Source organism: Ambystoma mexicanum, chromosome 4p (assembly GCF_040938575.1).
Source record: "Ambystoma mexicanum isolate Mex_15411 chromosome 4p, UKY_AmexF1_1, whole genome shotgun sequence".
NCBI classification, from domain to species: domain Eukaryota; kingdom Metazoa; phylum Chordata; class Amphibia; order Caudata; family Ambystomatidae; genus Ambystoma; species Ambystoma mexicanum.
In genome coordinates this window covers 1,263,993,178-1,264,008,294 of record NC_090927.1, presented here as the reverse complement: position 1 = coordinate 1,264,008,294, position 15,117 = coordinate 1,263,993,178, and the positions used below count along the sequence as shown (strand labels likewise).

The 15,117-nt window shown below is 44.8% G+C and overlaps 1 protein-coding gene across 3 annotated transcripts in view; it reads right to left on the bottom strand.

Annotated features, from left to right (window-relative positions):
- The window catches only part of WDR27 (WD repeat domain 27), a 2,413,256-nt gene that overhangs the window by 675,511 nt on the left and 1,722,628 nt on the right, over nucleotides 1-15,117 (bottom strand). For all 3 annotated transcript variants that reach the window (XM_069606956.1, XM_069606954.1, XM_069606955.1), the window contains exon 17: nucleotides 10,082-10,171. In XM_069606956.1, coding sequence (XP_069463057.1) covers nucleotides 10,082-10,171 — 90 coding nt within the window. The remainder of the gene's footprint in view (nucleotides 1-10,081; nucleotides 10,172-15,117) is intronic.

The window sequence follows — 15,117 nt, the reverse complement described above, 5'->3', positions numbered from 1 at the left end:
AAACCCCCACGAGTGGCCAGAGCCATCCTTACAGCCCCAACCAAGGCAGGCGGAATGGCACTTCCACACTTCAGGAGATATTATCTAGCAGCACAACTTTGGGTCCTGAAAGAGTGGCTGGGGGATGGTCAAAGATCAACCTGGGTTACACAAGATAGGGCGGTTGCCAGGACCCCCTTGGAGGACCAACTGTGGAAGCAAAAACAGCATAGGCATCCGAACTTACGCATAAGCGAGGTCATGAAAACCACCTTAGAAGCCTGGGATGAACAAACCAAGAGGGGAATAATGACCACCACACTGGCCCCCTTCACGCCCATAAATCCACAATTCCCTCCGGGTCTTGATCCAGGGGCATTTGAAAAATGGGAAGCCGCAGGTTGCAGGAAAATAGGGGAAATGATCCAAAACAAAGAAATAAGATCATTTATGGACTGCAAAAAAATGTGGCACCTCACAGAAGCGGATAGATACAGATATGAACAAATCAAACACTGGATTACCACACCAGAGATCTTTCAGTGTGCCTCCAGGGACCTAATACCTTATGAAACATTCCTAATCATCAATCCAGGAGACAAGAAATTGGTGTCCACACTATACCAATTTATCAACACACAAGACGAAGAAATCAAATGGACATACATGAAAAGATGGGAAAGCACGCTGGGGGAAGAGATTTCCAGACAGCAATGGACAGAGCTGTGGGAGGGAATCCCAAAACTCACCCGGGCAGTGCAAACCAGAGAAATGTGGCTTAAAATAATTACTCAATGGCATTACACTCCAGAGAGACTCAAAACAATGTACCCGGCAACGTCAGATCGCTGTTGGAGGGGATGCCGGTCATCCGGCTCATGGAGACACATTTGGTGGGACTGTCAGGGTGTCAAGAGCTTCTGGAGGGAAGTGCAAGCTGAAATATCGAAAATGTTCCCAGAGGCCGACCAAATGGGGGAGCGGGTATGGTTGTGCGGCTTTAAGGACTCACAGGCCAAGAAACTACATAAAGCACAATGGAGAAGCCTCATGGGTCTAATCATTGCGGCATGGGCAACGATTGCCCAAAACTGGAAAAAACAAGATCCGCCACTAGTATTCACCTGGTTGCAGAAGGTGTGGTCGCAAATGACGATGGAAAAGATTACGCACAACCTGCAGGACCAAAAGAACTCCTTCATGAAGGAATGGGGGGGGGGGTTTAGAATACTTGAAGTCGGACTATATGGCACAATGGTGCCCACACAATATTAAAATTTCGGACTTATTTAGCACGTAAACTTTCTTGATGTGGATCGGAATGTGGAGAGACTCTTCCGGGGGGGCAGGGGGTGGGTGCTAGGGTGCTTATGTTGGTTAAATGTGTTGTTGGCTTCTGATATGAAATTAATAAAAATATGTTTAAAAAAAAAAGAATTGAACAAATCACATCATTTTGGAAGGCTTTAGAGACACGACAGTGACAGGATTATTGATTTTGGACACCCTGACCACTTCACTGGCACCGACAACCCCTATTATCTTTAGGGATAGAGAGGCATTTTTCCAACCCTTTCTTGATTAATAAAAGTATGTACCCAAAAATATGCCACTATTGTGTACGAGCCTTACCTCTGCTTACTTACAAAGGAAAAGACGTGGTCTGCCAGCCAGGTGTCACGCCCTACACTATCAAGCTCTCCTGTGAATTGATGAGTGGTGAGGAAATCCGGATCCAAAAGGAGCAAGGCAATGTCTCTTAGCCTTCTACCGCAGGCCCCGAAGTCGGCTTCTTCAAGGCCAAAAACACTGGGGCAGCTGGATTGAAGGGCAGCAGGGTATTCTTGCAGGGCCCTTGCCGGAAATATAGGTAAGGTTGTACCAGACCTTAGGCCTAGTGGGGGCAGACAATCCCCATAGCCCCACCTTCCTCGCAAACACCTTTTGAAAGGACGCATGAGGCCAACCCAGCCGTGGCGCAGGAAGGTTTTTCATATCTGGAGAAGTATCCAAGCCAATGGCCCCCTGCAAGTCAGAAGCCAGATCTGCTAGAGTATCTGCCCTGTAGAACTCCTCAGGTAACTCCTCATCTACCCCGGGATACATTGGTTTAAAACCAAAGGAAATTGACACAACTGTGCCTCTGGAGCACCCATTGGCACACATTGTGGAATATTTGGGACTCATTCATCACCATAATCCTCCCTGGACAATGGCTATTCATATTTTTGTCTTTATTTTCCATTTGCAAGGCTTTGGTACTTCCTTATTTAATTTCACAAACTACATATCCGATAATGCACCTTGTGGCAGTTCTCATTCTCTGGATATTCCTATGCAGCAGTCTTAGAACCACAATCCCCAGAAGCCTTAGAGATCAGTGCTGCTTTCACTTTCCCAGGACCAGAGAGGGAGGAGGCAGATTACCACCAGGTGTGGTACTCCAGGTGCTGCTAATGAGCATGCTTCAGCATAAAGATCGGTCAGTATGTAATCGACTGCCTGCAAGAGCACAGGTCTCTCGCATTGAGTTCACTCCCAGCCCTTGGGGCTTTGATCCTTGGATTTCAGCTGTTTCCTATTGCTTCCAGAGCCTGCTCGTGTTCTAAGTGCCCTGTGCCCCTACCTTGCAGCCCTGCTACTCTGCCTAGACTCCCTGCACCTCTGTGCTTGCTGCACTGCAGCCCTGCTCCCCGTGGACGTCCTCACTTCATTCTCCCCAACATCCTCTGCTCAGGTGGCCATTGCTTTTGGATCCCATCCCTGGGGGTGTAGATGCGAGGTAGGATCACCTGGGTAGGGGAGACAAGGTATCCCCTATTTCCTTTCCATGAGGAATCCTTAATCCCAGAAACATTTATGGGATATTGTTATCCCTTTCCCTCTGGTCAGGATAACACCAGAATATATTATCAGTCTAGAAACACCAGGAAGAGGGTGAAGAGGAGGAGGTTCAAGGGTGAGACATGGTATCCCCTTTTCCTAATGGGAATCAACCTCCCTCTACCACTGTCTTTATAGGCTGTTGTAAACCATCTCCCCTCATGTTTCCTTATTTAAACCATTATAATAGTGGAATGAGGAAGAGCTGACTAAGAGTAGTGAACACTAACAGGTCATTTCACCACTCTGGTACTGAGACGAGGACAAGGCTTCAGTAGTTGTGTGATGGTCAGGAAGGTCCCAATAACTATGCGTTCACACCTGCAATCTGTTAAATGGTTGCAGGTGTATAAGAAGAGTCAGAAGCAGCAGAGAACAGAACTAATTGGGCCAGAGAGTGCGGCCATTCGATGTCGAGTGGGCAGAGTACAGGCCAATGAAAAGGACGCTGGCATCAGAGAAGGGAGGAAGACGCCATTGGGGGCCGCGAGAGGGGCTAGAGCTGCGCACAGCCCGTTGCCTTGTGTTACCCGTAGGGAGTGGGGAACACAGAGATGTTGTTGGCCGCTGAAGGAAGAGCTGGAGAGGGCGAGCGCTCGCCAAAGCTCCTCGGGAAAGAGAGGGGAGCAAGCGAGAGCCCAGGAGAGAAACAAGAGCACCAGGAGGAGCAGCTGCACACCGGTCAGTGACAGGGAAGGTACACTCAGGCCAGGCGCTCCAGGGGCATGGTGTGGGTTGCGGCCAATGCCGAACATGCAGGAATATACGGAAAAGGGGCCTGGAGCCCAAGAAGGAAATTATTGAATACTGAACGAACTGCCAAGCAAGCAATTGAATAGTGCTAAATGGGTCAGATGACCAAATATGAACTATGAATATCGAACAAGTTGAAAAGCACTGAATACGTTTTGAATTATGAATTAAAGAAAAGGATATAAGAATATCGTACCAATGAAACTGAAAGTGAGGTGCAGTTGTGAACGCGAGGAATTTAAAGAAATAGCATTTGCAAGTAAACTGAAAAGAGTGAAAAGCAAAACACTATTGGATAGTGGGAAAGCAAGGTGGCAATCAGGAGAAATACTACCAAGGAAAGTGTGTGCCATGTTGATAAAGGCAAGAAGCCAGCAAAAAGGGAACCAGAAGTGGATTTATAGTACGTACAGATGCAGAAAGGAAGCCTGTGTTACCAAGGAAGTCCTATGAGAAATAATGAACAGTTGTAAAGTGCCAAGGGTTAATTGGTTGCGTAACCTCTGAAGGGTGCACCGTGTGGTCATAAAACTGTGTCTAAACCTTTCTTGGAGTAAACCAAGAGAAGTCCCGAGGCTGAGGCTGAGGCTGGTCAGCCTAAAGTTGTTCAAGTGATGGAAAGAAAAGGCAAACTAAACAAGTTGATGAGACTGTGAATTTGAAGCCTAAAGAACTGTATTGAACTTGGGCAAGGGAACCCCAAGACTATTTTGTGGAACTTTGTTGAACTTGGGGAAGGGAACTACCAATGCCACTTGTGGAACAGAGTTGAACTTGGGGAAGGGAACACCAGGACCCTTTTGTTGGAACCTTTGTGAACTTGGGGAAGGGAGCCAAGAGCAAGCCTCGAGCTGGGAGAAGCTCAGAAATTTAGTTTTAACACTGTTACTTTGGTTGCTGACATCCCTACACATTGTTCAACTTTAGTTGTGAAGGCAAGTATAGGATTTGAACAGAGACAGACTTAAGTTGAACTTATTTAGGCAGGGAAATCCCACGTTAGTATTGGGCAAATTAGGCCTGACATTTAAGTTAATAAAGACTTTTTATTTGAACTTTTAATCTGTTGTCTGTGTCTTGCTTCATGATGCCTTCACACCTGCTTGCAATCTTCTGTGCCCTGTCTTCAGCCGCTTGCTCTCTACCACCTATTATCTTGTTCCTTGCCTGTAGTTCCTTGTTCTATGCCCATATGCCGTTTTACCTGGCTTTAGCTTCAGAGTTTCAGTCCTGATGTTCCTTGTTATCTGTCTGCCGTCCTGCCCTTGTTATTCTAGTCCCGATTTTCAGTTCATTGAGTTCCTTGTTACCAGTCTGCAGTGCATTCCTTGTTTTCCTAGTCCAGAGTTTCAGTCCTGGGTTTTCTTGTTCCTGGTCTATAGTTCAGTCCGCTGTTCCTTGATTACGGTCCTTAGTTTCTAGTCTGCAGTTCCAGTCTCCTGTACCATTGCACTTAGATTATTTTCTTCTTGCTCTTCCTCTTTTGTTACTGGTCTCTGTCCTGCACCTTGCTTACTTTCACTTCCTATTCTTCCCTGGATATTTCTGTTACTCTTCTTGTCCTAACTTGTGTCTTTGTAATTCCTTTGTTCAGAGATTGGCTGCTGGGTTTCCCCTTTGTCGTGTTTCAGTACTCTACCTTGTGCCATATTGTTAACAGTGTACTGGTCAGGAGGCAGTCATTGTTCAGTTCCTGAAGGACCCGTACAGGCTTCAGTCTCGTGAGTACGGTTTCCTTGTTTGTGCCTTTGGGTCCAGAAACAGACACCCACTCCTGCTGCTCCTTTCCATGAGCATTAATAGTGGGGCCCTGTAACAGTAACCAGCTCAAAAGGCTAGATTTTTACCAGACCCTGTGGGAAACTTTTCCCCCATTCTGTGTACACCTCAAGTAGGAACCTAAAGTGTTTCTTACTTGTACTCCCTGACCCTTTCTGTTCACTGCCTTTGTTTCCTGTCTGTAGTGCTTGCCTATCGTTCCTTGTCTGTGGGATTCCTTACACTCCTGTCCCTTGTGCACTTTGCTCTCAGCTTTGTGGGCACACCTCTGCCCTCAAGCCCCTGACAGGAATGGTATCCACTTATTTGTCTAAGATTACAGACATCTTCTGCAAGAACTGACCTCTCAGAAGAGGGACATACTTTCGGCGGTAAGAGGAGCCAGAGCCGGGACTGAGTCGATTGGCTTTTTGGTGTAGCAGAGTCCATCGCAGAAACCAGAACTGAGCCAACAGGCGTGCGGTTGTGATCCAACGAGACACCGTTGCCGGCTTGACTAAGCATGGTAAAGCCTCAGAGCATCACTGGGTCAGGAGATGCTGGCACCAGGACCTTGACAAAGATGTCCAACATCTACTGCCTGAACTTTTTCCATTCCTCTGATGTGGAGGACTTGGTCGATAATAGCATCAGCGTAGGTGGTCTCTGGTGCAGGAGTGATGACTCTGCTTCCTGGAGGAGGAAGAAAAATTATTAAGCCTTGTAGAGTCGCAGGGGGAGTAGATCTCTTCCTATGCCGCTTCTTTTGCTTGCTGATCAACTCCTCAACTGGCTACTTGACCACAGTCCTCTACTTGGTCTCCTGTATTGGGAACTTCGAATTAGTCCTCTTACCACCCGATTTGTGGTATTATCAGGGTATTTATTGAGCACTGACATAGCTTTGGGAAGCAACACAGTGCTTTAGAAATCATACGTGAACGGCACAGGGAAGGAAGCACAGATACAAGGGGTCAGGAACCTAACAGGGAAGGAGGAAGGCAGGCAATATGGGAGGAAGGGCTCTACGAGCAAACAGGGGAAGAAACAGTGGGGAGCAGATCACCCAGTCTCAGGTATGGTGGGGAGTGGATGGTGTGTACACCTAGGTTACACTGGGAGCCACTCCTTGAAGAGGTGGTGTCTTGAGCTAATTCCTGAAATGTAGAAGGGAGAGGGTGAGTCTGGTTCCAGAGTCTTGGGGCATAAACAGAGAAGGCCCGTATTCTGTTTCTTTCCTTCTTGCACCTTAATGGTAGCTGTTTCTGTACTGCATCTGGGTCTGAAGCCAGATTGATAGTACTTACTGAAAGAGGGTGTTGCCTTTGATATGATGAAGTTGTGTGGCTACTGTTTTCTCACAGATGTTACCTAGGAAAGGAGGATTGGGGATGGGGCGGTAGTTGCAGAAGTCATTAGGTTCCATTGTTAGTTTCTTTAGAAGTATGCAGATTTGCCCATTTCTGAGGGTCCTGACGGTCGAGGGGAAGGTGCTTTGAGTTAGGGAGTGGTTGATGATGGTCCCGTAAGGGATGAGTGCTTCAGTCAGAAGGGTCTTGAATATGGAGGAAGGGAGATCATCCGCATACAATTTGGTCTTAAGGGAAGCTAGGATGGCAGCAAGGTCTTCCACAGTGAATGTCTTAAAAGTTGTCGAGATAGTTGTGGTTTTGCGAGATGGGATGTGTAGTGTGTTATCAGTTATGGGGTTGGTGTCCATGTGTTGGCAGATCATGCTGATCTCGTTGATGAAGGAAGATAGATAGTGGTGGATTTTTCGATGAAGTGCAGCATGGGTGGACTGGGCAGAGGTTTGATGCAGTGCTTAATGGCTTTGAAGAGGGCTCATCTTTCATTGTTGGTCTTGGCTATAGTGTTTTGGTAGTAGTTGGCCTTGGCAATATTGATCTATCGTTTGCGTGTAACATGGAGTTCCTTGAGAAGGGCGAGGTTGGATGGACTGCAGGATTTTTGTCAAGTCTTTTCATGTTTTCATGTTTTCTGATGGTTTGTTTGTTGAAGTTGAGTTCTTCAGTGTACCAGGGTGCAGAAGGCTTGAGGGTGTATTTTTCACTGGGGCATAATGGTTGAAGTTGGTTTTGAGGGTGGTGTTGAGTTCTTGGAGAAGTAAGTCGCAGTCCTGGTTCGTCATAGATAGATCAGCCCATCTTAGATGGAGGTTGACAAGGTCTTCCGTGACAACCTCTACTGGGAAGTTCTTCAATGATCTAAAGGCATGTTTGATGGGTTTCAGATGGGTGTGCTTGACTGGGGTCATGTGACAAATGTCAAAGGGGATGGTCTTACCAGTCAATCGTGATTGGAGAGCTGCTGTGGTGGGTGGGCAGGGAAGTGATGATGAGGACAAAAAAATTACCTTTCCTATGAGTTGAGCCTTTTGTGTGCTGTATGAGATTCAGAGTGTGAGTGGGCAGTCAAGATCATCCTTCCTTGACTAGGATACTTGGTTGCCAGGGATGTTGAAGTCACAAAGGAAGATGTTGGAATTCATGAGCGATATGGTGGTGACCAAGTCCATGAAGCCTTCAAATTAAGGAGGTGTTGGACATAGGTGGTCTGTACATGAGGTGGAATGTGACTGTATACTTTGGGGGGAGCAGGTAGTGGCAGGAAAGGTTTTTGAAAGAACCAATGGTGGTGACATGGCCATGATACCTTGTGAATGATGGACAGGCCTCCACTCATCTTGTTTGGATGGTCTTGTTGTAGAATTCTGCAGCCATTTAGGATGAGGACATCTAGGATGTGGGTGGAGGTGGATGTCATCCAGGTCTCAGTAATGAAGATGGCATCCAAGTCATGTGTGGTGATGAAGCTGTTGATGTCTGCTGCGTGGTTGATTGATGAGCGGGCATCAGTTTTCACGTAGTGGTGGGTGATGGAGAGCTGTTGGTGTCTATGGTGACATGTGTGAATTTGCTGCAATGCAGCGTCCATGATGTTGCTGGTTAGAGGCATGGTTGCCATGATAGAAAGTGACAGGTTTGGCGCCATTCTCCCTGAGGGTCTTTGGATGTATCGACTGGCAGGAACCGCAATCCTCAATATTATGGTTCTCACCAGGCCAATAGATGAAAAACCATGTGTCTATCAAACATTAATATTTGCCCCCTGCAGTCAGAGCAGAGTTTGAAGCCCAAGGTCTTTGGAGGTTTAGGTTTGATGCAACAAATCATTCAGCAAAGTGGCATTTTAAAAGCGCACTGAGTGCATGGAAAAAAGGAACTGAGCTTATGGGGCTCAGAGGCTTCACAAATACTGGCTCGAATGTCGTGTTAAGCATAGAGACACAAATGGTCACTGAGCAGAGCATACGTGGAGCTGAGCCCCTGATGGCAAAAGTAACAGCTGTTGCTGGAAAAAGAATATCAAAGATGAGAAATCTGTGGGAGGAAGGAATCCACAAGAATTGTGCCTTAAACTGTAGGTGATGTCAGCTCAATGCCTGGATGTGTCACTGTCCCTTAACAATTTGAACGCCTGTCATAAAGTGAGAACAAGAAGAGCAAGCTGTCACAAGAACTTCAGTGGCTCTGGCTAGTCTTAAGACTAATTAACCTGTGCTTCATAGCCAAGTACATCAACCAACTGGTTCTTCACATAAACTGAATCATATAACTTACAACACACATTAGCACATGGAGATCATTATTGACCTCCTCTCAGCCATTCAAAATGTTTCGAGTGCCGTTAATGACTACTGGCATTGACTGCATTCTGACCATTTGATCTTCAGAAGTAGACAGGGAAAAAAAAATGCAATTTCCAGGCAAGATTTATTTCAACAAGATACCTCTCCACCTCCGAGTACCTTTTTTTGTTGCTCTCAGCATGCTATTTAAAACATGAAAGACAATGCAAAAACATTTGGAAAATGCTTACACTTTCCTACTGAAAAACGGTTTACTTTTGCATGACACCTAATGCATATTCTTGTTAAACCTGCTCCAGTTTAACCAAGTTGCAATTAAAATGCTTAACTTATGAAGACTGTCAAAATACAACCACATTTAATTTCCTAACTCAGTTTAATTACTTTATGCACTCTTAAAGTAACCCTTTTTACTTCACCACTAAAATTCCAAAACTTGTATTGCTACTACCATAATGTGCTAATAGCCTCATAGACCTCTGGAGGGGAAATTATAGCTTGGGATAATGACGCTTCCCCAACGCAAGGCCTTAAATTACCTTAACTTGGTGGCAGGTCATTATCCCGCGATAGCAACCCCTCAACAATCTCTATAAGGCTATATTAAAAAGTTAAAGGAGCATGTAACAAAAAGAAAAAGAAACAATGATAGGGGTAAACCTCGCGAAATCTTGGAAAAAATATCTGAAAATGTTTTCTGTCTACAAGGAACCCACTTATCTCAACTGATTGGGACACTGTGAATGAGGAACGTGATAATGTTCTTAGTTGATCCGGAAAATGCTTTACAACAACAATCTAGATAAAAGTATAGAAACACCACAGAGTTAGATTGTCGGTGAGATTATTTTACTGGGAAACAAAGATTCATGCTGCTATGGCCGAAACCCAACTTGCCTTTCTACTAATATCGAAAAGTAGCTGAGGCTGCATTCCTGCCACAGATGAGATTAGCAGATCCCTTCATTTAATAGTCCTGTATTCATTTGGGGACTATGAGTTATTGCATATCAATCATAATTATGAGAAATGTACCGGAATAAACAGCTGGTGTGCCAATAAGGTTGGATTTGAATACCAATAAAGATTTGTCTGCTAGACCACACGCCAACTGCCCTCCATCACCTGCAAAAATATTGCACAAATTAAACAACCTAATGAGACGAAAAACCTATTCCCTGCTATTCATGTACATAGAAAGATGAATCATCATCTACATTAACAAGCAATTTTTTAAAACTGTGATCTTGATGGAGCAGTTGAAAAGCTTCCACAGTTTTGGTACACAGTATTGCGAAAATCATTGCAAACGCTCTACACACACATCACCATTAATGCTGAGCTTTGGCCTAACCTGGTTTTGGAAAAACATTTTTGTTTTGATCGTCAAACAGAACACTTTGTTATTTCTTTGTTTTTTGTTTACATCTTCTCCACAAATTAACCAACCACTGCCGTTGGCCTATGGTTTAGATTTAGCTTTAAAACGCATATGGTTCATCACTGTGCTAACAACTGAATATTACCTCTTTTCATGTAGATTTGGAACTTTCCACATAAGTGTTACTGGAAATGAACTTACCCCTCAACCCATTTTTTTATTTTGGCTATTAGGTGGCACTTCAGCTCAACCTATAAGCCAAAACAATTGCATTGGAGTTAATCTAGGAGGGAGATGGTAAGTGAGGAGGCGAACACAGCATTTCGCTTGTAGGTTTGTGGTTATTTACAAACCCATTGCCACCCATGGCCATACCAATTCCTATAGCCATTTCAGCCGAGTATCTGCCACCAGCTGCTCAGAACACATCATCCTAGGATATCTGAGCAGTCTTTATCAAGCAGTAATATCAAATGTTGGGCTGCCAGTATTGTTCCTAAACTGTCTGCTGAGAGTTAACTGCTTAATTTCAGCTGTAATCTTCACTACTGGTATGATTAAAAAAAAAGTCTAAACCAAGTGTGTTTTCAGTCGTTTGATTTAGGTCTGTTCCTTGCCCTTAAGTCCTATTAAAAACCGACATTGATAAAGCCAACAGTTGTATTTGACTTTCTCAGACTACTCACTCCTGAAATGGGGCAGTATAAGAGCTGTAAGGAATACATTAATTACCTGTAACAGCTGTTCTCCAGCATTTAGTATCTTTCATAGATTCACATGCTGTTTGAATATTCCACGTTGTCAGAGTGGGAATCCTCGGTAACATTAAAGCAATTTCATTTGAAATGAAGAAAATTGCAGTCACTTTAGTGTTCTCTCAGTGTTGTTTTGGGTCAGTTACCACTCACCCAATAGTCACTGCCTCCTACAGCTCCACCGTTGGAGGCCAGCTTCAGATTCTCATGATGCATGTGAAGTCAAGATGAGCCATATGCGGGGAAGGAGGGACGGTCGCATGTGAACCTATGAAAGATGGCCATTCTGGAGAACAGGAGTTACAGGTAAGTAACATATTCCTTGTCCATTGGATCGTTCATAGATTTACATGCTGTTTGAATAGATTATACAGCAGTAAACACAAATCTCCATGCATACAATTCCAAGATGTGAGGAGGATAAGGCTCACCTTCAGGACAAAGCTCACCTCAGCCGAACAGATGTCGCAGGACAGCCTGCGGAATTCCAGACTTCTACGTCATGTTTTTACCAACAAGGCAGAGCTGTGTGAAGGTGTTAACAGGCCACCTCACTGCATAAGTAGATCACCGGAAAGGAGGGCATTGGTAAGCAACCAGGAGATGGAGGATCTGGACAGCCTGTTACAGGTGGGTGTGGGTCCAAACACCACAAACAGCAGCTAAGGCATTCATAATGGCTTGAACCGGGCAACATAGTGCTTACCAAAGGTTCCTTGAGGGGAAATGATCATTAATCTCTGTTATGCTGCAGCCACACACATGCCACTGGGCTCCTCTCTCTCTTAGACTCACCCAAGTGGCACAGCGCTGACAGGCAGGGTCAGGTGCTTTCTTGGGCTGAGGTCAGGGTCTCACCACCTACCCCTCCTTCCTCCCCAAATCATTTGTTCACCCGGGAGGGAAGCGGATACTTCTTTCCTCCCCAACTCTGTCGTTCACCCGGGAGGTAGTGGACTACTTCTCCCAGAATACACTTCTTCCCCTGTCAATGCCCCAGAGGAATGGGCACTGGCCTGGACATGTCCCGCTATGAGCAGCTCTCTGTGCTCTCTTTGGTCTGGCTTCCAGGCACCGTCCAGTGTCGCCAGCTTGCTCGGAGTGCTTGGTATTGGAACGTCTGTTGAGATGTCTAGAATCTAAATGCATGTGCTTATTACGCTGTACAACTGAAGGTTTAAACTCGAAGTTAACTAATTCACAGTCACTTTTTTGTGTGAATGTGCTGTAGGAGCGCTTTAGATGTACATACGGGAGGTACGGTGCACAGTTCCACTTATCTTATTGTACGGTTTAGTTGCCGAGGCACGGCAGCATGTAACGGTGTCATGGCTGCTTACATCCGGATACATAAAATACTGTTGCAGCAGGGCGCACGTGCGCTAACAAATGCGGATGCCGCATCAGATGATTCCAGACCAGACATCTGTCTACTGGTATACAGTAGCCGATTTACTTTTAACACTTCCAAGTTGCTTCCTTATTATAGCGTTCGAGAGATCACAATGATGCATATACAGATCTCATCATGTATTTTTCATGAGATCTACTCGCATTCCATTATAGTGGAGTCTGCCAACACAGCATAATCACGATTTCAGGAAGGCTAATTTGCTAATATTCCGCAGTGTACATCTTTATAATGTAAGCGCATGCGATCATTAACCAATGGCTAGTCAGTCAGATTTATACAAAAATTTGTATTAAAATATACATGAATATTAATTGTCCCAACAGCAATCTTATTTTGAATCAGAGTGTGGCATACCAGACTCACCCACAGTATGGGGTAATATACTCTAATACAATTTTAAGTCTTCGGCTCTCATAGGATATTCTGATCAATTAGAATGGCATCTCATTAATATAATCTTTAATCGATTGAACGCGTATTACAGATTAATACAGTTTCGCTCTATGATGAGTTTTTCTGGTATTTGAACCATATTAGTTCCTTCTCTTTGCACGTATAAGATCATTGATTATGGGAATTTCACCAACAAAATACTCCTGGAGGGGGTTGCTTTATCATCAAGGGCAACAACATTCACTACGGCTAATTGAAATCCTTGCATGTACTGGCATTTGGGTATTTCATTTGTGCACTCCATAACACGGAGCACCTTACTCGACTTGTAGCACAATGACCGCACTAGTTTAACTATAATGATTGTATCATTTGTATAATATTTTACAGGAATCAGGATCTGATTTACCATAATATGGAATTTTATTTCTCCGTGTTCCGTCTGTTAACCCACCTGCATACCCATCGTCTTTCTGGTATGTGCTATCAATTTATCTACTGGATGAAATGTTCATGCATATATTTCTAAATGTAACCTAATTTGTGTAATTCGATTTTCTTATTACTCAATGACCAATTCATGCTTATATTATTTATTTGGTTTGTGGTATAATTTGCATTAACTCGCAGCCTTGATAAAGACGATGTGTTGAAACACGTGCAGGCTGCCCAAGACTGATATGTCCAACCGACTGTTCAGAAACAGAAGACAGAAATAATCAAATTATTTTGTGCTAAGCGCATGCCACTAGTATTCAGATTTGTTAGCTTATCTCCTGTGGTGAAGGGTATACCCAATATACTAGACGTGCAGCTGGCACACAGATTGACCTTTTGTTAGGGTTCAGTGCACTGGGATTCCAGTACACCCAGATTTGTAGTTTGGGTTTAGGGATGGTCTTGGTTTTCCCTGATGGTGGTGTCTTCTTTTCCGCAAGGGAAAAAGTTGGGGTATGACGGGACTCTGATGACTATATCCCATAAAGACAGAGGGGTTGTTGGGTAGAGGTGTATGCAGAAAAAAAGCATACTGTGTCTCGCCCAAGGGTGCTTCTCCTGCAGTCCCTAAGGACCCCCCTTCCCAGGTGATCATCTCTCGCTTGTCCGCCCCTAGTGTTGGGATCCAAGAGAGATGGCCCTTCCCTGGCCAACTGAGTCAGGGATCCCCAGGAATAGCATGGGAGAAACGCCTCAGGTTTCTCACGGCACAATTTGACAGTGGGGGAGTGCCCACTTGTGGCAGGAGTGGAGTTCCATGCTTAAAGAATCAGCTACTTATTTGTGGATGCTTGGAAAGTGGAAAGAAGACAGGAACATCCCCGGAAAAAAGATGCCATTTCCTAAAGGGATGCGTTTTGGTAGACAAGATAGTTGATCTGATGATACACTGCTTCCGGCTGTAGAACATATAGGTCCCATCATCTGTAAACACATTAAAGGTCTTCTGAGGTGATGGGCTTCACAGACCAGATCAACTCCAGGATGTCGATGTGGAAGGATTTTTGTTCTTCTGACTAGAGACCCGTGGTGTGAAGGTCGCTGGGGTAGACTCCCCAGCCATCTCTGGACGCATTGGATGGAACCGTGGCCTGGTGGTTTGTGTGCGATGAAAGGAACTCCATGTGCGAGGCTGGTGCCTTCTGAAAAGCGATGTGAAACAGAAATGTGAAAACAACTTGTTTTCCCAATGGTCAATAATTGCAGCAAGTTGGGATTTTTGCTTCCGGACTAATGCAATCTTGTTGCTGCAATTGTGCTTTGGTGAGAATGTCGAGGAGGGGGCGCCGGTGTAAGAGACAATGACCAATTGCACTGCCAGGAAGACAGCATGTGCCTGGAGGGCCTAACCAAGAATTTCAGTAGGAATCTTTAATTGAAAGAGGCAACCTGACACGAATTAAGGAACTTGCGACAGCGGGCGTGAAAGGAAACCTGGTATAAGTGTCCTTCTTGTCCAGGGGTGATGGAAAACAATGGCTTTTGCAAGGTGGGCGTAAACCTTTCCTTTCCATAATTAAAGCAAGTGAAACATGCCATTATGGTTTAGGCAAAAACGTGGGTCACAAAATACATATGACTGGCGCAGAATTCTGCTTAAGATTTTCGTTCTGGTCCATCTTCTAATATT